Source organism: Mizuhopecten yessoensis, unplaced genomic scaffold (assembly GCF_002113885.1).
Source record: "Mizuhopecten yessoensis strain PY_sf001 unplaced genomic scaffold, ASM211388v2 scaffold716311, whole genome shotgun sequence".
Taxonomy (NCBI): Eukaryota; Metazoa; Mollusca; class Bivalvia; order Pectinida; family Pectinidae; genus Mizuhopecten; species Mizuhopecten yessoensis.
The window spans coordinates 229,935-254,782 of NW_018480053.1; the positions used below are offsets into that span (position 1 = coordinate 229,935).

The 24,848-nt window shown below is 35.5% G+C and overlaps 2 protein-coding genes across 5 annotated transcripts; one reads left to right on the forward strand and one right to left on the reverse strand.

Annotated features, from left to right (window-relative positions):
* Window positions 1-579: 579 nt before the first annotated feature.
* On the reverse strand, window positions 580-9,524 carry LOC110442919 (GPI mannosyltransferase 2-like). Its single transcript, XM_021486810.1, has 3 exons — window positions 9,445-9,524; window positions 2,920-4,098; window positions 580-1,513 (listed from the first exon to the last, which is right to left on the reverse strand). The coding sequence occupies exons 1-3, from the start codon at window positions 9,511-9,513 to the stop codon at window positions 1,223-1,225; spliced, it is 1,539 nt and encodes a 512-aa protein (XP_021342485.1). The 5' UTR covers window positions 9,514-9,524; the 3' UTR covers window positions 580-1,222.
* Window positions 9,525-9,595: 71 nt separating this feature from the next.
* Window positions 9,596-22,650, forward strand: LOC110442911 (trichohyalin-like). 4 transcript variants are annotated; one of them, XM_021486792.1, is made up of 10 exons: window positions 9,596-9,640; window positions 11,127-11,249; window positions 12,583-12,761; window positions 13,718-13,867; window positions 14,759-15,011; window positions 16,338-16,538; window positions 17,542-17,595; window positions 17,668-19,092; window positions 20,045-20,238; window positions 22,275-22,650. In XM_021486792.1, exons 2-10 carry the CDS (start codon window positions 11,147-11,149, stop codon window positions 22,410-22,412), a joined length of 2,697 nt encoding a protein of 898 aa, XP_021342467.1. In that variant the 5' UTR covers window positions 9,596-9,640; window positions 11,127-11,146; the 3' UTR covers window positions 22,413-22,650. The 4 variants fall into 4 exon arrangements, with proteins under 4 accessions (XP_021342467.1, XP_021342470.1, XP_021342469.1 ...); XM_021486795.1 differs by having other exon boundaries at window positions 12,583-12,710; XM_021486794.1 differs by lacking the exon at window positions 9,596-9,640 and adding an exon at window positions 9,647-9,735.
* Window positions 22,651-24,848: the final 2,198 nt, after the last annotated feature.

Genomic DNA, 24,848 nt, shown 5'->3' on the forward strand with positions numbered 1-24,848 from the left:
CCAGGGTTGCATAGAGTGTTAGTGAGCGAAACCCCTGGACATCCAGGATTGTACAACGAACATCAAGGAGTAGATAACAGCGGATTTTGAGAATGAAACGGATATAATCATTAGCTAAATATCTTGGGACATTGTCCAAAGTCCAGTTTGCTTAACAAGAAATTAGCCGAATATTTATACCGGGTAGCTAAACCTTCATGAATGGGGAGGAATCTTAAACAATCACAGAAGTACAAAAATATTCAGAAATTCTAGGTATTTTTTCAAAACTATGGTAAACCACTATAATCCTGAAAGATTATTTATGTGTTATTTCCTGGGGATACTCGTTCACAAACTTAAATCTCATGTGAATATTGATTATAACTGGTACTGAAGTGGCATCTTCAATTGCAATTCAACTATATATTTATGAATAAAACCTACAGACAAAGTTTAAAAATAAATAACTCATAAAAAAGGCAGTTCACAATAGCATTTTGAAAATGTATGAAAGGCCAAAAAAAAAAATGTTTCTGCTATCATTCTCAGAAAAAATAGGGTAGGTGGTTATGCCATTTTTTGTTTCTTTTGGAAAATATTTTACTATGCTAATATAGAGCAGGAGTTCTGACTTTAACAGTGCTTATCACTAAATGCCAATAAAAGCTTTAGGTTAGGCACAAAAATCTAGAGTAGGTAGGGTTGGCCTAATGCTAATTGGGCATTTAACAAACGGGCCCATTGTATGGTATAAATCAGATAAATTAAATCGATTTTTTTTTCAAAAGTGAAACTAGAAACTCAGCCTAATTAATGTTTATTATTTTACAGATAATGTAGCGCCAGTAATTGTTGTTATTATGACGCTCTTAGATTCTCTGAAAAATGTAATGATAAACGAACTGACACTGTGAAGATGTTGACTTTTGTTTGTACATTTTGTAAATGTTCCTTACAGGACACATGTTTTCATCAACAACTGATTATAATGTCATCAAGGATAACCTTCGAAAATATGACTCTTTGACAACTTTGCAATTAAACAGAATATTCAGACAGAAGATGCTCTCCGTTTAGCTGAAGAAAGGGGGTCATCTGTTCAAGGCAAAGTCCTTCCAAACTTGGGACATGACTTTTCAGAAAACATGTATCATTTCTGTTGTAGAAATCTATTCCAAGGATTGTCAGTATTATTATTTCTCTGGCTTTAGGATGTTAATCTGTATTAAGTAACTTCAAATCACGTCCAAGGTAAGAAGTTACTGAAAAGGAAAGTACCTATAACAAAATAGCCAATAAAATAAACAAAAACCAGCTTGGATTTGTAGCTTTGTCCATCGCTTAAAATTTGATCTACAAGCACATTCCTTTTTGAATGATCTAATGCTGGAATATCTTTCCGACGACAGTTACTAATGACATCCCATTTATTGACCTCTGACCTCAAGTCATCTCTGGTTTCTTCAGTGATGACCCGAGCAGCATACCAGCACAACACAGGAGATGATGAGAACAGCATCCTTGTTAAGATCTGCAAATAATTATAAACCTGGTATGTAATACTTTAGGTTCAAAACATAATATGATGAATTTGCAAATTATGGTTTTAATATATAACATGGATGACTCCATTGGTCTACAGTGGTGAAAGGGCTAAATACTAAATATACATCTAACTCATTAATCTTGTGATGATGAAAGTTTCCATTATGTACAGCATAACACAGTCCATTTGTCATTTCTGTCATTACCTCAAGATAGTGATGATTTATATTTCAAACAAGACTTGAAGAGGCCAAATGGACCTGTTCACTTTACCCAATCTCATTAAAATCAGATGTTAATAAAAATACCCACGGCTAATCATGCGGTACGTAATAATGAACAGCTGTATTTATTCAGATTGCACTTTACCTAGCTTTTATTTGATACTGTTTGCATGTTGCACATCTGTGACATTCGAAGTGGGTAAAGATTGATTTTTAAAATAAAGCCGATAGCTGGCAGGCAAAACAATGGGTTAAATATCATTACCTTTTCACTTTAAGGATCTTGTTGGGAGATTTTAACTTATATGGCTTATTTGACCTTTTAAGTTTTCAAAGTCAGTGAGTTATTTGGACTAACTTGATATTGTGTTAACCCTGTAAGTTACCTACCAAACATTTAGAAAATCTGTTTTACTTTTTTCACAAATTTAATCCCTGTTATCAAGGAAAGTAAGTCAAGGTCATTTAATAGCCTTTAACACCAGTAAGCTACAAAAATTATCAGTCTTGACCTCTGATTTTAAAAATTGGTTTAAGTTTATTATTCAATACACATAATTGTTACTCTAGAAACAATGGATTTTTTAACACATTTGACCCTGTGACCTTAACAGCGACCCAAGGTCATTTATTGAACAAAATTGTTAGTACAATGTACTTTACACCTGCATATACCAGACCAAGTATCAATTTTCTATGCCTCTTCATGTAGTTTTTGAGGAGAAATGGTTTAAGATTTAAAAAAAAAAAAAATGTGGGTCAAGGTCATTCATTTTGATAAACTATAGCCATTCATCCCAGCATGCTATTTGCCAAATTTCTTGACCCTTCAGTGTAAGTTTATAGTCCCTTATTGTATTATGAGTAATTATAAACAGTCATTCCAAAAATGTCTTACCTGTATGTGGGTAAATAGCCACCCAAACACCGTCAGGATCACAAGATGTCTTACCTGTATGGGGGTAAATAGCCAGCCAAACACCGGCAGTAACACAAGATGTCTTACCTGTATGTTGGTAAATAGACACCCAAACACCGTCGGGAACACAAGATGTCTTAACTGTATGCGGGTAAATAGCCACCCAAACACCGTCACGAACACAAGATGTCTTACCTGTATGTGGGAAAATAGCCACCCAAACACCGTCACGAACACAAGATGTCTTACCTGTATGTGGGTAAATAGCCACCCAAACACCGTCAGGAACACAAGATGTATGACATAGGGCAGCAACTTCCTGTTACTGAATCCTCTATCATTTTTTCTGACTGCATCTTTCTTTTTCAATTCTTCAAAATCCTCAATTAAATCAAGTGTATACACTGTTTTCCAATTCAAGCGAAGGTAGTAGACTATTGCTGAAACACTTAGCAATGTGACTGGAGTTGCCAGTAGGAAATTAGGAATCTGTTTGAATTGATAATAGTTCAGGAAGCCCACATTCCAATGGTACTTCTGAATGTGTGAATATGGAAGTGGAAGACTGTCACTGCACCAAACTGATGAATTATATGCCTGTATAGAATATCCTCGAATGATTCCGTAATCAAATACAAGATTATGCATCTCTGAAGGTGTGTCTTTGCAAAACCAATGATAGGCGAAATATTGATACACAGTGAATGGGGAAATACACAGTGATAAGTAAATGATAAACGGTAAAATAATTATCCAGATAACTGACCAGAGTGCAGTAGGTGTTGACCACTTATCTGCCTTTGTCATAGGGTAAAGAACTTGTAACAAACGAACAGTATCTTTGCACTTTTTATGAATGATTAGACCGGAATATAACAGTCCATTTGAACGTGCTAATGCACCAAGTCCAAATAAAACAGAAGCAGAAACCTTTGAATTTCTTTCAAACATGTGCATTCCAGAAAATATCAGGTATGAATAAATTATTTCAGAATACAGTGCCGACATAAAAATACTCGCCGGATTTATACAGAACAATAGAGCAGCCTTGTATGCGAGTAAGTCACTGTTCATCACCTTCTGTCCGACTTTGTACAGAATCATCACTGTTTTCACAAATAAAACTTGGTTTAGGACAAACCCTGATATTATCAACACTGACCTATATGTCAACAAGACTTGGAGAGGTAGAAACACAGTATTGCCTAGCATTCTGGTGAGCATTGGGTATAAGGGAAAGAATGCCAAACAGTTCTCATATGTGTAGCCATGTTCTGCTATGTGTAAGAAATAGATTCCATCCCAACGAATAAATCCCCCAAGGAGTGTGTGAACAGTGCTGTCCAGAAAGGTCCAAGCATCTCTGTCAGTGATTGGTGGATTGAAGACATCAGGTTGGTGGTCCGGCACACAGCTATTGAAAACCAACTGAAACAAAAGGGTATAATATAAAACCTGTGTACTGTGGTTCTTTGATTAGGTGATGCACATTTATTTTGTGTTTCCAGTTAGCCTACCCTAAAGATTTTAAGTCAATTTTCCAAGAAGCACTGTTAATGTCAAGAGCACTCCCTTATATCACCCACACAAAATTACTTTTTAAAGATAAAATTTGTAACCTACCTACCTACCCAAAATTTTTCAAACATGTTGCAGGAAACACACTTATCTTTTTGTTTGTTGTGATTATTTATCTATTACATGTAAGTAATGTGTGTTAACTGAATGAACTGAATGTAACATCGAAAATCTGAATAAAGAGAAGGGTACAAAAAAATAATAATTGAGAAATAAGAAAATAAATCTCTTTCATGCCCCGGGGTGCAGGATAGGGAAAATCCATCAAAGGAGTTTATGCACCAATTTGAAATCCCAAGGTTGGAATTTCTCTATCCTACACCCCTGGGCATGAAAGAGTATTTAACTTTAATTCTAATCACCAGAATTAACAGAAAATTGTGACACAATTTCTGCTTTGTGGCATCAGAATGTTCCGGATTTTCTGACACTTTTGACTTTAAACATATTTTATTAACCAAAATTGGAAAATAGGATTTGGCACAAGTTATTGCAACTTATGAAGCCATCTCCTTACAACAATAATTCAAAACAACAGATGATGATATAGACTGTCAATTACAATTCATAGAAGTATGAAGTGGTTTTTAAAGTAACACATACACATACAAAACAAAAAACATATTTTAAAGTCAAGTTTATAATCGAAACATGTTAAAATCTTCCACTGGATCTAATAAAAGTTTGCTCTTGTTTGAATACATCACAATATGTATCTAAAGCCAGATTTTCATTTCCAAACAGAAATAATCTCAACGTTGAATGTACATTTGAATGATTTATATGATCAAAAAGTACAGTACGAGCATTTGTATAAGGTTGACATTCAAAGAAGAAGTGATAGGTATGAAGAATGTTTAGTTTTCTGTCACCACGTAGGTAATGAGGGGGTTCTGTATAAGGTAGGTTGGGGACTACAGCTGATTTGAAAGATGAGAAAGACATGGATCTAATATTATAGTCTAAGAGTATTCCACATTTTTAATGAAGAAGGCAAGAAAGATAAACTAGTAGTAGAGAGTCTGAGTGGTAATTTTGTAGTTATCGTTATTTCTAAGAACTTGTCGGTTTTCTCCTACCTTAGTAGTGACACCATGTTATTGTTTTTCCATAAAGATATCACACACCTGAAACATATATTTTTTACCCTGGATATTCTGTCATGTATGCACAGGAATGAGAGAAATTATTTCATGATAGCCTAAATGTCCATTTTTTCATATTTTTGGATGTGTATAGAAGGTTTTACTCTCTGTTGCAAAGAATTGGCCCATCAGACTCTAGAGGAATCAGTCCTGTTTTGAGCATAGATTCCGATACTGATCATCTAAGAATAATTTTATCGAATATGCCCTTCAGCCCCTCAGTTGGGGGAGGCTGGACGGGTTCTTCAATCCCTTTATGAGTGAAATTCTTATTCTAATCATCTAAGGATCATGTATGAAATGTTGGTTAAAATCCAACAACAACTTTTAGACATGTTTTTCGAAGGTAATTTCATTCTGTGGCCCAGCTGTTAGGGGGAGGGGGGGCAGGATCCTCAGGAGTGTGTGTGTTTGCAGGGGACGGAAGGGGGGGGGGCAGTCCCAATACACTAGTCTAAATGTGGTAACGGGTTGTTTCGCCCTAAATCCTGTTCGCCCTAGATTGTTTCGCCCTAAAAAAAAGTCATAAATATCATGTTAAAAGTTTAAAAACTTATATTTCTCTTGAATCAAGGTATAATTACATGCTGGAAGAAGAAGAACGAACCTGTACATACTAATATCCGGAATATACTGCTTATTATCATTTTAATGCACCTGTACATGTTTTAACTTTAACTAGAACACTGACAGGTCATTAAGGGCCCCGTCTTGTGGCAATTATATCCCCCATAATCATCAACAATCAATCTGCCCATATAGCTGAGCTTGACGTTTGACATTTTGACTTCAAAAAGAATCGCAAGGAAGCAAAGTATACATTTTACATGTACTATGATGTGATGTGTTTCCTTCCACCTCCATATTTGCTGGGCTAACAGAAATGTAATTACCGGTGCAATACTCATTTGTTAGCTTTGATTTGTTTTAGGTCACCTCATATACCTTCTCCATCAAGAGCCAGGGTCAAATTCAGAGATCCACTTTGTCTTTGACCTTTGGACCCAAATGACCTTGACCATTAACCCAGTGACCCTGATCTTTGGTCAGTTGACTTATTCTTTAATTCCGACCAACTTTGCTTCTTAATATCATAACAAAATGTTCATCAGTGAAAAATACAACACTTGACCTTGACCCTTTGGACCCAGTAACCTGGAACTAAGGTCAGTTGACTCTGTGTTAAGTTCTGAACAACATTGCTTCATAATGTCATAACAAAATGTTCATCAGGGAAAAGGTACAACATTTAACATTGACCTTTGACCCAGTGACCTTGACCTTTGGTCAATTGACTCCTTGTTTAATTCTGAGCTATATTGCTTCAAAGTGTCATAGCGAAATGTTCACCAGTGAAAAGATACAAAATTTAACCTTGACCTTTGACCCAATGACCTTGACCTTTGGTCAGTTGACTCGTTGTTTAATTCTGATCAACTTTGCTTCATCATGTCAAAACAAAATGTTCATCAGTGAAAAGATGCAAAATTTGACCTTGACCTTTGAATCTCATGACCTTGACCTTTGACCTCAACTTTTTACCTCAGTGTGTCTCTTTGTTTAATTCCGAACAACTTTGCTTCATAATGTCATAGCGAAATGTTCACCAGTGAAAAGCTACAAAATTTGACCTTGACCCCTGACCCGATGACTTTGACCTTTGGTCAGTTGACTCCTTGTTTAATTCTGATCAACTTTGCTTCATAATGTCAGGTCAACATGTTCATCAGTGAAAAGATGTAAAATTTGACCTTGACCTTTGAACCTAATGACCTTGACCTCTGACCTTGACTTTTTACCTCAATGTGTATTTTTATGAACTTAACATATTGACCAAGTTTCATGTACATCGGTCAATAAATACTAAAGTTATCAGCAAAGGAACAAAATTTGTGGACAGACAGAGTGATTACTTTAGGGTACCCTTATATTCGATACGGAGCCCTAAAAATATAAAAAAAGTAATACTTATACAACTTCTATCATGATATAAACAATTAAAAAGCACTCTGTCACGTCAGCCACTTTATATCAAACATATTTGAATTATAACACAGTATTGAGAAATGCCCTATTTATGACAAGTGACATACTCAAAATTATCTACACAAATGTGCATATTAATTTTTATTGGTTGGTACTACATGTACCAAAACTTCTCAAAATGATCTCCTCATATTAGCCAAAAACAACATAGACATGTCCAGAAATCAAACACAGCGACGATTATGCGTACACTAGACTAAATGTGTTAACATGAACAAATGATATTGTTGTATACCCACAATGTAATTAAAATTACACCATTTTTGTTTCATTTCACTATTCTTATTTATTTCTAAAATTAAATTCACTATATGTTATAATGTGTGTCGTTGTGAAGAAAATAACTTATCCCGTTTTTGCTTTACAATGTACTTATAAACAACACAAACACATTTTTTTTTAATAAAACTGATTTTAATGACATGGAAGACTAAGAAGACTTAATTTGTGACTTAAAACAAATAAAAATGAAAAGAAAATACCAAACAATGTTTCACCCTTAGCGCGAAACAACCTAGGGTGAATGGGATTTGGGGCGAAACAACCCGGAACCCTAAATATAAGTGCCAAATATTTTATAAAGAAATTATTTTTGGACAAAACAACCTAGTGTGAAATGAGCTTGGGCGAACAGGATTCAGGGCAAAATTACATGACACCCAATATTGCATACTTGCAATATTTAGTCAGAAATTTTATTGCAGAACTAGACTGGTTTGATTGTCTACAACCAGGAAGCTTCAATTTGTAGAGTGTCTGTCTAAAGTTTGAAGGGTCCTGGTCCATGTGTTCATATCCCAGTCTGGCTGTGCATTTTTTTTTTTCTCCTTTTACAATGTTTGCGAGCTTGCCAACCCTTGTGTCAAGTACTGGGTGAATGCCTAGCAAGGTTATACCCGAGTCTGTATTGGAAACAGTATTGTCTATAGGGCAAAGACTGAGAAAAAGGAGGGAGAAATGAGGTGAAACTGGACTAGGTCGATCATTGGTGACCAGTTAGCTGGATTGGTAGAGCGTCTGTCTAGAGTTTGGTTTGTCCTTGGTTCAAATCCCTGTCTTTCTCCTGTTACAGATTCAGCCAGGCCACATTTGGACCCCAAGGCTACATTCACGTACGGTACCCCGGTTGAAACGGTACATGTGGCGTAGAAATTTTCCCCGATAAACGAACGCACTTGGACCGTTCTTTAAGCAGAGCTAAAAATGCACAGTTTCGGAGAATAAAAAACAATTTATCAAGAACAATATGCCCTTCTTTCATCTGTCCACTAAATTACATAACGTATCTTAAAAACTACATGTGACTTGACATTGTTTAAGAAAGAAAGAACGCAAATTGGCAATAGTCAGCATTTTAGTTTCGGTCAGATAATCTGGTCCCTCAATCTACATGTACCAAATTTTCCTGAGGTCAGCCTCGGTCCAGATCTGTACCTGTCATTTTCTTTACAGGTTCAACCCGATACGCGAATGTACCCCAAGCTTCCACATGCACGTGTCGAAATTTCCCGAGGTTAGCCTCGTTTCCGATCTGTATATCTACTGTTTTCATTCAGGTTCAGCCGCATGAAACTGCTGGAGCAATACGAAAAAGTGGTACAGGGGCCTGTTTGTTTATGTTAAACAACCAGTTTGTCTACTAGCTTTTAAATATGTATCTTTCGGGTGTAAATCCTGGCGGACGATGCAAATGTTTATGCAGGCCTTGAAAGGCTTTATCAATGTCCGAAAGCAATATCAGATTACAAGATCCGACCTTATTTCTTACATGAACCACTGTTGTCAATCTGGTTCAACCGTTTATACCATGATAAACGAAAGCGTCCTAGGTGAAAAAAGTGGCGTGATTACAAGCCTTGTGTGCCTCTTGAATAATGTAAACAAACGGAGAAGGTAAACGGTTGTTAGCACACTGACTGTCATAGACCTTACCTTGCATATTATTTGATATTTACTGAAAGAATAACACCATCAACATGACTGGAAAGAGTTCTAAGTTACCTACTTGCATGCAAAACAGAGCAAAACGTGAAAAGACAGCAAACCACCAGAGTTTCGCCTCTGCGTCCGCCATCTTGCCGATATGGCCATCAGTTTTCGTTACACGTCTTGTGATTGGTTCTTTTCTGCGAATTCATGTTATAACACTTTTGATTGGTTCATGTTGTTTTTTTATTTAGAGCACCAGAAGCATATCGGAGGTAAAGAATAATATTACCAACAGCAGTTCACCATTTACGTTTTGTATTTCGTGCATTGAACATATTTTCTTTGTGTTTTTATCGCCTCCTTCCTAGTGCGTGCATGGTAACATAAGTAACAATGAAATCATAACAGGAAAAAGACAATGCACGCGGCTCAACCAAGATGTAAACAATATAATATTCTTCTTGATCGTTTTATAGATGACTGTTGCTAAAAAGTGAATATAATGAAAGACGATACATTTTGTAACTTGCACTATGTCCTCATGGAGCTCGCGGTACTGGCGACATAGTTGTTAAGGTTCTATTTAAACTTTGAACAGTGCACAGGCATCTGCGTCTGCTTAATCAGGAGTAATCAGTAATTAGCCTTGAATTATGTCAATAATAGTAGTAATAAAAAATACTCTGTAGCCTAACATGCCTAAGTTAAGTCAACAGTTAAAGTATGGGTATGAGGGATATAGCAAGTTTATGATCCCCCGAGGCCAGGACTATTCCCCGAGGCGAAGTCGAGGGAAATAGTCCTGGACGAGGGGGATCATAAACTTGCTATATCCCGAAATACCCATACTTCAACTGTTTTATTATACCGATACAAACACTCCCTTACAATATTCTAAATATTATTAGACAACAAATTTTCAACAGTTGGGCACTTTATTAACAAAACTAAAATTTTCTTGAGAATCAACATCAGAAAAAAACAGTTTTCGGAATAACATGAAATAAAGGATATCACATGTACAATAAACAATAAATCACAGTTTTTGCTTGAAAATTGGCCAACTGTCTTTTGCCTCCAATATGTCCGACAACTCTCTCTCGTCCAACACAGAAAACCTGGGGGTCGCCATTTCTGTTGTCGTCTGTCAACAACAATGCGAGGTGAAGGACGGGCCAGAAATTACCGTCTCCGCTGGCTGGAAATTGCCGACGTCATTCGATTGCGCTGATTGGTCAACATTCGGTCAGGCCCCGCCTACGACGTCACTCAATTTCCCGCATTTTCCGAGGGAAATAGTTTCAAAACTATCGCACCCCTCCAGACGAACTATTTCCCTGGCATGCAGTTAGAGGGGAAATAGCTTGTTAATGTGGTTACTTTTGTATAGTGTAAAATAAGTAGAGGTATAATAATTAATATTATATTATGATGTTTATTTCTTGATAGAACTTAGAGTCTTGTGCTGGAATCTGTATATATGTAAAAATATGATATTGTGTTGGTATATTAAATATGAAAGTCTTCTCTACCCTACTAACAGTTACTGACTATATAGGTAGGATATTTTACATAATAACACAATATCAGGATAGTAGGGAGGAGAAATCTACTTAATCTTTTTTTTAAATACCAGACACGAATGTCTGTGGTATTACCGAAAACATTAAACTGTGGACTACGAGTGATGAAACCTGTCACAGTTTTGGGAGAAACAATAACATTATTTTTATATCCTATTTGCTATTTTCATTGCAGATTCATAATGTAAACAGACAATGAAAGGGAAAGGCAAGGGCATTATAGACAAGGATTGCCCTCTACAGTTCCCAGATCTGCAGCCAGTAGACCATGCCACAGAATGCCCTAAATATACAGCTGGTAAAACAAAATCATATAAATATCTGCTGGTTGTTTGGGTATATCCTTAAATTCCTTTTTTACATGCAAAAAGTCTTAACACTAATAATACTTAACATAGACTACTTACACATATTTATTAATAAAAAATTAAGGGAAATACAAAAGAATAAGATATTGGAAGAACAATTCCGAAAATTGAGTTATTCATATTATATAAATATCACTTTTGTCTAAAAACTAACTGTTGCATTGATTTTATTTGATGGTTTTGTGTTTATCCTGTATTCTCATTGATTTTTTTTGATGGTTTTGTGTTTATCCTGTATTCTCATGGATTTTATTTGATGGTTTTGTGTTTATCCTGTATTCTCATTGATTTTTTTTGATGGTTTTGTGTTTATCCTGTATTCTCATTGATTTTTTTTGATGGTTTTGTGTTTATCCTGTATTCTCATTGATTTTTTTTGATGGTTTTGTGTTTATCCTGTATTCTCATGGATTTTATTTGATGGTTTTGTGTTTATCCTGTATTCTCATGGATTTTATTTGATGGTTTTGTGTTTATCCTGTATTCTCATGGATTTTATTTGATGGTTTTGTGTTTATCCTGTATTCTCATGGATTTTATTTGATGGTTTTGTGTTTATCCTGTATTCTCATGGATTTTATTTGATGGTTTTGTGTTTATCCTGTATTCTCATTGATTTTATTTGATGGTTTTGTGTTTATCCTGTATTCTCATTGCTGGCAGGTGGATATGTAGTTGTTCATCCTTTTTTAGAGTTCTGACATAGTCTGAAGATTTAGAGACGTTTTCAATGATCTTGATTGGAAATCAGGATATCACTATCATCATTGGGAGTGAAACCTTGAAGCTGTTGGTTTTACCTGTAATTGAAAACTCCAAGAGTAGAATAACCTTTTTTGACATCTGTATGAAAGGGCATTTTAAACCCAGAATTATAGTGGAGGAGGGGACTGATTTTGGATAAACTTTGTCTTCAGCTCCCTTTCCTTGATCAGTAGACTTGCATTTAGCTCTATTTCAGCCCTATTTCTGTCATGGCACGATCGGGGGTTTGTTTATATATTTACAAATGTTTCCTAGTTCTCTCTCATGTCTTTCCAACAGATGATGCTCAATTCTAGATCTAAATATAAAGTGAATACTAATTTATGATTTTTATGTTAGCAGCCACTATAAATGTTACAATATCTGATTTTAGACCATAACCTGATTAATGGTAACATTATTAAATGTCACAGTTCCACACATGAAATGGCATATCAGATACCTGTGTGAACTGCTTTTGAGCTTACAGGATTAAAATAAATATCTTTTCTTTTATAGTTCTGACACGGTCTGAAGATGAGGGGATAGGTCTTGAGGAGCTTGAGGTCATACAGAGTGACCTGGAGACTCTGTTGGCATCAGCAGGACTGAGATTAAAGCAGCTGGAACATGAGAAGCAGATCCTGGTAAACTGGCAAGATAAGAAGGACAAGAAAGGGCTCACTCCAGGGAAGGTGGTATGTTGTGTAGTGAGCTCACTACAGGAAAATGTTAAGTTTTGTAGTGAGCTCACTACATGGAAGGAGGTAGGTTTTGTAGTGAGCTCACTACAAGGAAGATAATGTATTGTGTAGTGATCTCTCTACAGGAAACTGTTGGGGTTTTGTAGTAAGTTCACTACATGAAAGGTGGTAGATTGTGTAGTGAACTCACTATTTAGAAAGTGGTATTTTTGTGAGGGCTCGCCCCAGAAGGCAAAGTAATATCTTTTTTAGTGGACTTGCTACAGGAAAGTGATAATTGGTGTATTGAGCCCACTACAGTAAATGTGGTAAGCTGTGTGAAGCTCACTCCAGGAAAAGTGGTAGGTTGTGTGAGGGCTCAAACCAGGCAAAGTGGTAAGTTGTATATAGTGGGCTCACTACAGGGAAGGTGGTCGATGTGTGGTGGCTTACTGAAAATAAATACTGAAAATTATTGAGGTCAATATGAGGTTTGCAGTTTGTATGGTCGGCTCATTCCAGGGAAAGTGGTAAGTTGTGTGTTAGGCTCATTCCAGGGAAAGTGGCAAGTTGTGTGTTAGGCTCATTCCAGGGAAAGTGGCAAGTTGTGTGTTAGGCTCATTCCAGGGAAAGTGGTAAGTTGTGTGTTTGGCCCATTACAGCAAACTTGGAACTTTGTAGAAGTGTTGTGGAAAAAGTGGAGTAGAAATTGACCAGCATGATAGATACAAAATATTTTAAGCAATGTACAAAATAATTCAATTTGTATATGTTTCAGAAAATTAAAATATATCTTCTATTTAATTGCAAAATAAATGCAATAACACAGAACTCACATGTTTAAGTGAAGCAGAACAAATTGTTTCAACTTGATTGAATTCTATATCACTTTCCTTGAAAATTAACAGAAAAAATATAAAGATTTCCTGCTGCATAGGAAAGTAATTATAGTATCTTAACCTTCCTTTCAGCAACCTGAGACACCTACTTCAGGTAAGAGAGGGAAAGTTGTTGAGGAGAAACCAAGCAAGAAGTTCAAGGGTGCTACAGAGACCTCAGGGAAGGGAGCAATTCACCAGACCCCTACAGGGCCAGGGCGACCAAAGTCGAAAATCAACCAGGTGGGATAGTGCCTACAGGAATGATAATCCCGTTAAGACATTTTTTGTTTTGTACAATATATTTTCCTGATTAATTATCTTTATTATACAAATGTTCTGCATATGGCCAGACTGCAATGACCTGTTGTGTGGACCTCCAATTACTATATTGATCACAGACAGGTCAATGTTTATATAAGGAATATAGGTAAAGTTAATGTTTATGTAAGTTTATAGAATTGAAGAGTTATGAAAATATCGGAGATTTAATATCATAGTTCAAGGGTCTATTAAGGTAACAGATTGCTGATGACTGTCCCAAGAATTCTTCCACGTAATGTATCAATAATGCTAACTAGTTCAGTTTATTTGCCATTTTTAAAAGCACATTTCATTCAAGGAAGAAAACTCTGTCCATTTTTAAACAAAATGTTTTTTTGAAAAGAAAAAGAATATTTCACTCAAATTTTGATTTGCAACACATACTGTATAGTTGGTATTATTCTCGAGGGATTTTACTCGGCTATATTTACCGCCATATTTCCATGTTTTGGCAGTGTTACCAATGCAATTTTACTTCAAACCTTACCATACCAGGGTTGTTATAAAACAATTAGGTAAAAACAAACTTCTACACACAAAAATGGTTATGTTACCCAACCTGTCCCATCCTAGATTTGTTTACCCCTAACTTTATTTTTTATTTTTATTTTTTATAAAAGACAACAAATTGATGAGATCCTTTCATGGAAGGTGCCAAGATCCTTCTAGGATTTCTTGTATAGCTATGATGGATTAATGAATACAATACCGCTTAAATTAACTCTTAGTTATTTCTGTACATAAATCTCATTCTATTAATATGTTGACCTTTTTTCGTTTCTAATCAGTTTTTTATCATTTGTCCACCAGACAAAGGGAGAATATGACAGTGCTGCTGATTCTCCTATTGACTTGCCCAAATTACCAAAGAACGACGCTGTTAACCGCTTCTGGGTATCTGTGGAGCCCTACTGTGCTGACATCACTACAGAGGATATCAAAGTCCTAGAGGACCTCCTCATTAGTCACCAAGATGATGCTGACTTTTTTAAAGTGCCTGCCCTTGGAAAACATTTCTCTGACAGATGGGCTGAGGAAGACCTCTTGGAGGAACAGAGAGATGGTATATTCTCCAAAGTTCATTCATATTTACCTGAAATAACTGTACTAAACAAAGTGTAGCTGAATTAATAAGCTGATATAATTGTCATTGTAAATATTTACAATTAATAAAATGACAATGTACGGTACAATGTACGGTACAATGTAATTGTAATTTGCCATGTACTTTAGAGAACATACACTCAATGTGTAGCCAAAATAACTTTTCAATTGAATTGCCATCCGCTTCATTTTTAGCTCCTAAGTGTCCGTACACTTTACTCGTCATATGTCTGAAGAAGGTGACAGTGTAAATATCTCACTAATGTAATCAAAACATCATGATAGAGCTTTGAAAAGTGTTTCAACTTCATTATTTAAAAAAACTTCTGAAACAGGTTTCAATATAAAATTTGTTCCATGACTCATCAATGAACAAAGCTTACTGAAGTCTCCTACAATGGAAATATTGCTTGAGGCCAATGCTGAAAAAATTGTATTTGAAGAAAAAGTTAATTTGTTTAGAGGACAGCAGTAAACCATATAATTTACTCCCTATGGTCTAGCCTTACAAAAGAATCACCCTTGTATACTAATGGGTACTGCAGACGGATATATACAGTGTGACATCACTAATGCAGCCACTTTCATTCCAAGAAAGAATGACATGATTGTAGGATGACTGGAATGGTTGGATAAGTTATAGAATAGCGCCAACCACCAGACATGAGCTGACTAATGTTACTGTACAACTTGACTTGTGATGGCTGATACAAGATTAAAGAAACTTTATTATACATCTGTACATAAAATACAAATAACATTCGCTCTGGTGAGCTATTACCATATTTACCCTGCAATTAGCCCAGGAACCAAAATATTAACTCTGCCTCTATGAGATGGGCATATCAGAGTGAAAAGCAGCAGCCTTTGTCATTAACTTTATTATACTGTCTTGGATATGAATGGGATTATTACCAGACGTGTGTTATTGGCAGATAAATAGAGTTTTGTGGATAAAGATAGTTTCATCCCATTTTAAACTTGTCATTGTGTTGAAAGGAGCAAATGAAAATGGGTTGAACATTTTTACAAGAAGTCAGACTCAGGTATACCTCACATATTATGTTTGTTGTGTCATTGTACCTCCATACTTCAGCCATATCATCGCAGGTCCAGTGAGCTAAAAGTGAACTCATGATTTTTCTTAAAGAATGTTTAAGAATAAAAGCATTCAACTTCCATTTGCTTTCTTCTGTATATAAATGTTTTATTTAAATATTCTTTTACATTTAATCAATCCTTCATTACAGATTCACTGTCTCAATTCTGTAAAATGCTGTTTTAGGGGCAAAGATAAATGACAGGCGGAGAGGGAACAATAACAATCACAGTGGCTGTCCAGATGTTACGACCTTGCTAAAGAAGGCCGAGCAGAGTAATGTGGATGAGTCTCCGTTTGGGCCCCTCACCCAGCGATTAGTGTCCGCCCTCATTGAGGAGAACATAATGACACCAATGGACGATGCCATGACGGAACTAGGTGGAGGTAACTTTAATACTGTCTCGATGATAGTGTATACCGGGACATTTTCCCTGCATTTAAATTTTTCGCCTTTTTTCACCTTCCATGGTTGAGATATCAAGGATCTGATGTAAAACATGTTCTCTATGCAAAAGTGAACCCTCAGTTCATTAAAAATATCAGTCTCAACAATTAATTTACAAACTAAGGCTTATAGTATCAAGTTGAATGCTGTTAAATGTAAGACAAAAGTGAAATACTTAAAATTGTTAAATGATCTACACTACAATTGTACAGTCTCTAGATAAACCTACCAACTTAAAGTTTGTTATGATTCCATAACACTTAGAACTAATACACGTGCATTTGAATGGTCTTTCAATCATACTGTTAATCTGGGACCAATCATGTTGTGACATAAAATTGAAACTTTGACAGAAATTTCTGAATGGCTTCTGATTGATACTTGTGTAACTGTCTGAATTGGTAACCATAGAAAACAGAACCTTGTTCCTTGTTCCCCATTCAGTAAAACTGATTAAAATGCATAATAAACCAAAAGCAGCCACCCAGAAAGTTAAAAAAAGCACGTTTCCCTTTGTTATTGTAATTATAGATATAGGTAATTAAATGCACATTTTGAATGGTCATGAAGGTTTGTAAACCAGTTGCTTAGAAATATTTTTTCCGTGGTATGCTATTGTATGTACAGCTTGATTGTCCCTCTCAGGAAGAGTTAATATTGATCATATGGGAAAATACTGATTTGTGCAGTTTCTGATATGTGCTTTGCATATTGTAATGTAAGTAGCTTGTGCTCGAAATGTTTGCTGATATTTTCACCCGAAATGTTTGCTGATATTTTCACCTCACTTTAAAAATTGCTTAAAACCAGTCATAAAATCACCCTTCAATACCACCTACAACATGTAATAATACTGGAAAAACTTACCTGCCTCAGATAGGTTGAGGAAACCAAGATTTATTCAAGAAAGTAAATTCTGAAAAATATCACATTTTTTTCCAGAGTCTGCAGACGAAGCTCCAGCTATATCTCCTAGAGCATTAGCCAAGCAGTTAAATATTGGCAACCCTATACACTTAGAGAAACGTATCAAACGTGAACTGGAGGAGCAAGGTAACAAGCAGTTAAATATTGGCAACCCTATACACTTAGAGAAACGTATCAAACGTGAACTGGAGGAGCAAGGTAACAAGCAGTTAAATATTGGCAACCCTATACACTTAGAGAAACGTATCAAACGTGAACTGGAGGAGCAAGGTAACAAGCAGTTAAATATTGGCAACCCTATACACTTAGAGAAACGTATCAAACGTGAACTGGAGGAGCAAGGTAACAAGCAGTTAAATATTGGCAACCCTATACACTTAGAGAAACGTATCAAACGTGAACTGGAGGAGCAAGGTAACAAGCAGTTAAATATTGGCAACCCTATACACTTAGAGAAACGTATCAAACGTGAACTGGAGGAGCAAGGTAACAAGCAGTTAAATATTGGCAACCCTATACACTTAGAGAAACGTATCAAACGTGAACTGGAGGAGCAAGGTAACAGGCAGTTAAATATTGGCAACCCTATACACTTAGAGAAACGTATCAAACGTGAACTGGAGGAGCAAGGTAACAAGCAGTTAAATATTGGCAACCCTATACACTTAGAGAAACGTATCAAACGTGAACTGGAGGAGCAAGGTAACAAGCAGTTAAATATTGGCAACCCTATACACTTAGAGAAACGTATCAAACGTGAACTGGAGGAGCAAGGTAACAAGCAGTTAAATATTGGCAACCCTATACACTTAGAGAAACGTATCAAACGTGAACTGGAGGAGCAAGGTAACAAGCAGTTAAATATTGGCAACCCTATACACTTAGAGAAACGTATCAAACGTGAACTGGAGGAGCAAGGTAACAAGCAGTTAAATATTGGCAACCCTATACACTTAGAGAAACGTATCAAACGTGAACTGGAGGAGCAAGGTAACAAGCAGTTAAATATTGGCAACCCTATACACTTAGAGAAACGTATCAAACGTGAACTGGAGGAGCAAGGTAACAAGCAGTTAAATATTGGCAACCCTATACACTTAGAGAAACGTATCAAACGTGAACTGGAGGAGCAAGGTAACAAGCAGTTAAATATTGGCAACCCTATACACTTAGAGAAACGTATCAAACGTGAACTGGAGGAGCAAGGTAACAAGCAGTTAAATATTGGCAACCCTATACACTTAGAGAAACGTATCAAACGTGAACTGGAGGAGCAAGGTAACAGGCAGTTAAATATTGGCAACCCTATACACTTAGAGAAACGTATCAAACGTGAACTGGAGGAGCAAGGTAACAGGCAGTTAAATATTGGCAACCCTATACACTTAGAGAAACGTATCAAACGTGAACTGGAGGAGCAAGGTAACAGGCAGTTAAATATTGGCAACCCTATACACTTAGAGAAACGTATCAAACGTGAACTGGAGGAGCAAGGTAACAGGCAGTTAAATATTGGCAACCCTATACACTTAGAGAAACGTATCAAACGTGAACTGGAGGAGCAAGGTAACAGGCAGTTAAATATTGGCAACCCTATACACTTAGTGAAACGTATCAAATGTGAACTGGAGGAGCAAGGTAACAAGCAGTTAAATATTGGCAACCCTATACACTTAGAGAAACGTATCAAATGTGAACTGGAGGAGCAAGGGAACAGGCAGTTAAATATTGGCAACCCTATACACTTAGAGAAACATATCAAACGTGAACTGGAGGAGCAAGGTAACAGGCGGTTAAATATTGGCAACCCTATACACTTAGAGAAACGTATCAAATGTGAACTGGAGGAGCAAGGTAACAAGCAGTTAAATATTGGCAACCCTATACACTTAGTGAAACGTATCAAACGTGAACTGGAGGAGCAAGGTAACAGGCAGTTAAATATTGGCAACCCTGTACACTTAGAGAAACGTATCAAACGTGAACTGAAGGAGCAAGGTAACAGGACATTTTCCACCTCTAATGACAATATAACCACCATCAAAATATTTATCTGGCAATAAGCCCATGTCTGCCAATAAGCCTACCGCTATCTGTTACAGTTCAGTAGAAATGCCAAGAAATATTATTTTATTGTCATGTAATAAGCCCATCCTCCTACTTTGAATCCGAGGTTAAGTTGACCTTGTTGGTTTATTTCAGGATCAATATAGCACAAACTGTAGAGCTAGTCTGTTCATCTATGTACATGCTTTCTCATCTGTAGAAGTTGTCTGTATGAGGTTTCATTAAGATATGCATCAGTCCTACTGGTCCTGTTGATAGTTTAACATGATTTTTGCTGTTTCTGTACATAGAGAATACAGGTGTTTTGAAGGTATGCCAGAATTTTAATGTTGTTGTTGCCCGTTGGCTTGCAAAAAATGACAAATTTAAGTAAAACGAATTCATTTGATAATAAGGTTAAAATTGTTTGTTTAGTTAAATTGTGAACATTGATAAATGTTCTGATGTACAGGTATACTGGACATGGAAGAAAAGGTAGAGGACAACCCTGATGATGAGATTCTAACGGAGCTACGTCAGAAACAACAGGACCTAAAGGCAATCAGTCAACACAACATTGTCGTAACAAAGAGTCTACTGGAGCGGGCCAAGGAGGAGATGAAAAAACAGGAAATAAGGAAGAAGTTGGCTGCTGCTGATGCTGAGGTATTTAATAGAGACAATATATATGGCTTCATAGTTTATTGTACATATTCAACCTAATGAAATGAAACCAATGTTATTTTTTATTCACAATCCCTCAAGTTATACCTATTATTCCTAAAATTATATCACAATCCCTCAAATTCTGCCACAATCCCTCACATCATACCATGATCCATTATACCACAGTTCCTAAATCGCTGGACTGATACTTGTCCTTTGAAGATTACACAATGCTGGTCAATTTTACCATTATGTTGCCACATGGTTATCTATACATACATAAAGAATCAAACTAATATACTAGTATAATCAACATTTCTTTGGTCAAAACAGTGTTTAGCTTTGTGCCTTGGTCAGACTTTGGGTAAAGCTCCAATTTCATGAAAGTGTGAGTAGTTAAATGTGGGTTTAACAAGCATTTCCTAGTGCAAAAGATATTAAGGAGGCTCCACCCTTTCGCAATTAGCCAGCAGAATTCAATGAAAGGTTCACATAATGGTTATGTCACTATGTAGAGTTGATTTTATGAAAATCTAAGCATTCCGATAAACTGGGGATTTTTTGTAAAAATACAGAAAAAATTATTTTTTGTCAAATTCAACGCTTTCACCTTTTTTTGAGCGTGTGGCATTATTCAAAACTATCACAACAATAAAATAATGAAAAGAAACATTGCTAATCAAATATCTACAAAATGTTACAAAAAACGTTTTTTATTGAAATTGTATGGATAAAAGTTACTAAATACAATCTTAAGTGCAAACAGAACATATAGTTTCATACAAAAAGAGTGAAAAATTGAACCAAATACACACTAACCTTTATAATTCATTTATTTTACATTTTACATTAATTTTGATCCTGATGAGAGTTCTCTACCTTGAAAAAAATCGGAACTTTTTGCAGAGGGATAGAATTTATACAATGACACTTATTTTATTTACTATTAAATTGAATTACTATATTTAATTGTCAATTTACTGTTCTTTTATGGAACAAAATTACTCTCAATCATGTTACATCTTGGACATCATTCCATAGCCCGCTTACGCATGGTACATTAACATGTCAGGTACATATGTAACCGTAGGCTATCGCATGGTATGCCGTTATTACGTGCTCGCTCATGCACATGCATTTTATAGGGATCCTGATATTTTACAAACCACTATTTTCACATAGTATTGTGATTGCATTTGTGAACCGATTTATCTGACAGAGCATAACTCGCTGCTTGACAACAAAAGTCGTAGCGACCAAGAGCTTGTGAACTACTGTTAGCACGTGATACGTACGTACACGTGAGGTCGGTAAACAAAACACATCAGTCTGCATTCAATGCATTTCATATATATAAGACCCTCTGATCGTATGTCAGTGTTTTCCTGTGAGTTAATTAATATCTTAGTATCATAAGCTTTATTTCTGAAGTACGTGTAATTGCACATGATTTCCAAGTTATTAGTAAGTCTCGATATCGAGTGTTGACATATCATCATCACGCACGTATACTATTGTTTACCCGGTGTTACTATAATTTACACTATGGTAATGGAATGCCCAATACGCAATACAGAAATGACGACAAGAAAATACGACAAGAAAAACATGTGTATTACGAAGGGTGGAAAGTCCTTAACAGTTCTGAAATAATTCTTGAAGTTTTGATTTTAGTTCATAAAAAAAATATTTTGAAATATAAAGTGATATTTTGAAACAGATAAAGGTCTTGGTGACATTATCACCTGAATATGCATCATGACCTGCTGAAGTCAATATATTACCCAAACCTATATTATATTATACTATTATAGTAAAGTCACATAATAGCTATCCCCAACCACAGATGACAAAATAAAGAGAGGTGGCAGGTGAGTGTTTGGTGAAAAATGCTACCTTATATGCCTTTTGGATTTAAGTGGTGTTCCTGAAATTAAGGTGCCTTAATGTGACATCATTCATGTACCAGTAAGTATATCATATTTTCATTAGATCAAATCTGATACGCTAATTGAATATAATTATACGTTTTACAGGTATTGGATGCTTACAGGAAAATCCAGGCAGCTCGTCAGAAAAAGAAAACACCAACAAAGAAGGAAAAGGATGCTGCGTGGAAAGCGCTCAAAGAACGAGACGCTTTAGTGAAAGTTTTAGCTTCAAAAAACAAGTGATCTGTTCTACATTCTAACATTTTGGAGTCCATGAAAACTTTTTACGCAAATTATTTAGTATACGTTATACATCTACTGGTGAAAGGTTAATCCTGTTTGGGCAGGAGGTGACAGCAAATCATCATAAGTCATACGATGAACAAAATCAATCATACTTAGACACATATTATGTACATATTGATTTTAAGTATACTGTATCATTCATTTTTTTATTGCAATTATTTTGCATAGTACTGTTTGAAATTATTTTGTAAAACATTTGTAAATAATATTTATTTTCATTTCAATGTCTTATTGTAAAGAAAATATATATACAAATTTTTCATCTTTGACCATTTCTCATTCATCTTAAAATAATTCATGTAATATGTCCATATTGAAACTATCAAATATCACTGTATATCTTTAAAACAGCATTTGATTGGTCAGTCAAAAGAATTTGCGATCATATTCCACAATATACTATTACATATGAAGCCATCGCATGAAAACTCAATTTGTAACGATACTTTGTGTATAAGTTCAAATAAAAAATAGGTAAATGCAAATAGATGTACATTTCAGTAATATGTACAGTCCCAGCAAAGGTATTACAATTTTTTTTTCTGCATGATTATTTTACCGTACTTAACTGGTAATAATCTAAGCCCACCATATCTATAGCATCTGTAGGTACGCCGACAAATGCTTCGTAGTCATTGTAATAAGCAACCCCTCCGTTTCCACCTCATAGATGTGTGTCGGGCCCCATGGGCTTATTGCAGGATAAATCTTCTTTTTTCGTTGTTGTACAAAGTTTGACATTGATTGCAGCACATTTCAGCAGAGGCAGCCGACTTTTTTAACTTTAGCTGATTACGTATTCAGTGTGTGGTTGTTGCTTTCTTTTATTGCCTATAATATCAGAAATGTTAAATCATTATCTGTTGATAAGTAAAACAACTAATGGTTATCTCAAACTCTTTACAAATTTTATTTCATGAGTTCAAACTTTAATGGAAAACAACTCCCAAGTTCTCAAGTAAGGATTGAGCTTCACATATGATTTTCCTTATTTTGAAATAACTTAAAATTCCTTTAAAATTGAATTCTTCACACAGAAGATAATAATTCATAATATAATGAAATCTATCACTTGCAACAGTTTTAGTGTGAATCTGAATTTTTCAGATTTTAAAGTGTTGGAAATGGTAATAATATGACAACATCAGCAAGAACTTTGTAATCTTTGAATATCAGATAATTATACACAAATCATTTAAATAACTGTACAGTCTACATATGGATAGGTTTTTATGTGAAAAATGAATCTTGCAAAGTGTTACAGAAATACATAAAAAAAGGAACTGAGATTTTCCTTTTTTGAAACCTGCAAAAATATTGATCCTGAAAATTTGCCCAGAGTAAAACCAAAAAATAATGAATGGTAGAAAATAAAGATTTATAGACATGGGACTACCCCTCTAATCCTCTATACTGAGATTTGCTATCTTCACAGTTAATCTGCTAAAAGGCTATTTCTTGTGCAATAAATTTTTAAAAAAATCTGTTAAACTTGAAACATTATCAAACAAATTTTGTCAGAAGTTCTCTAAAATGTGCAATGTTTTGATAGAACAGCGCAATATTTGTCCAAATTTCGGTCCATAGATACTCCCAGAATGAGTCCATAAACAGATTTGATTCCTTTTTATGGCGACATTGAAGCATGAGAGGATCATAAACGTTAAAGGACTTCTTGTGTTGACTATGTAACGTAATCATGTCATCTTCAAATATTTTCGTAAATGGAAATAAAGACGTAACATGTGACATTCTTCTATTCTTTTTTTACTTTGCATTAAAGCTACACATTCAAAACGTATCAAGTGTCTTTCCATGAAACTGTTCTGGTGCTCAAACATGGATTCTGTGCTCAAACCTGCTTCTATGTAACCCCCTTCAATCATATCAAACAACCAAAACATCAAGGTAAACATTGAAAACAGTATTCAGCTTCAACTCTCTTCATTTTTTCCCCAAATCATTGACAAACTTAGATCTTTTTATTCATTTATAACTAACCAGAAATTAGGCTTGAGCATAAATTCCATGCTTTAGCACAGGACGGTTCCATAAGTACAGTCCCAAGAGTTATTATTTTCACTGTGGAGTGCATCTTCTTTCGAAAAGAGTTCAAACCAAGAATCCTGTGAAAGTCTCTGATGAATATTTATTTAAATTGGATTAATTACTTGATGACGTATTGATACAGAGGGAATTCATGCTGGGGTGCAGGGCTACTGGAGTTGAATATGAAAAAAATGATTTAAGGGCATTTGGTTGTGTAGAAGAAGCTATGTAAAAACTTTAACATTTTTACCCCATTGACCAGAAAAAGTGCATCAATAGCCTCTCATCCCAGCATGTTACTTGCCAAATTTCATCACTTTGGGC

What these genes read in the sequence shown, in the direction of transcription:
- LOC110442919 (XM_021486810.1), bottom strand. Translation starts at nt 9,513, where the DNA reads ATGGCGGACGCAGAGGCGAAACTCTGGTGGTTTGCTGTCTTTTCACGT. An exon ending in TTGCTCTGTTTTGCATGCAA is followed by an intron (nt 4,099 to 9,444) that starts GTAGGTAACTTA and finishes CTTTTGTTTCAG; the next exon opens with TTGGTTTTCAATAGCTGTGT. An exon ending in GGCTATTTACCCACATACAG is followed by an intron (nt 1,514 to 2,919) that starts GTAAGACATCTT and finishes AATTATTTGCAG; the next exon opens with ATCTTAACAAGGATGCTGTT.
- LOC110442911 (XM_021486792.1), top strand. Translation starts at nt 11,147, where the DNA reads ATGAAAGGGAAAGGCAAGGGCATTATAGACAAGGATTGCCCTCTACAG. An exon ending in AGCATTAGCCAAGCAGTTAA is followed by an intron (nt 17,596 to 17,667) that starts ATATTGGCAACC and finishes ACAAGCAGTTAA; the next exon opens with ATATTGGCAACCCTATACAC. An exon ending in ACGTGAACTGGAGGAGCAAG is followed by an intron (nt 19,093 to 20,044) that starts GTAACAGGCAGT and finishes TCTGATGTACAG; the next exon opens with GTATACTGGACATGGAAGAA.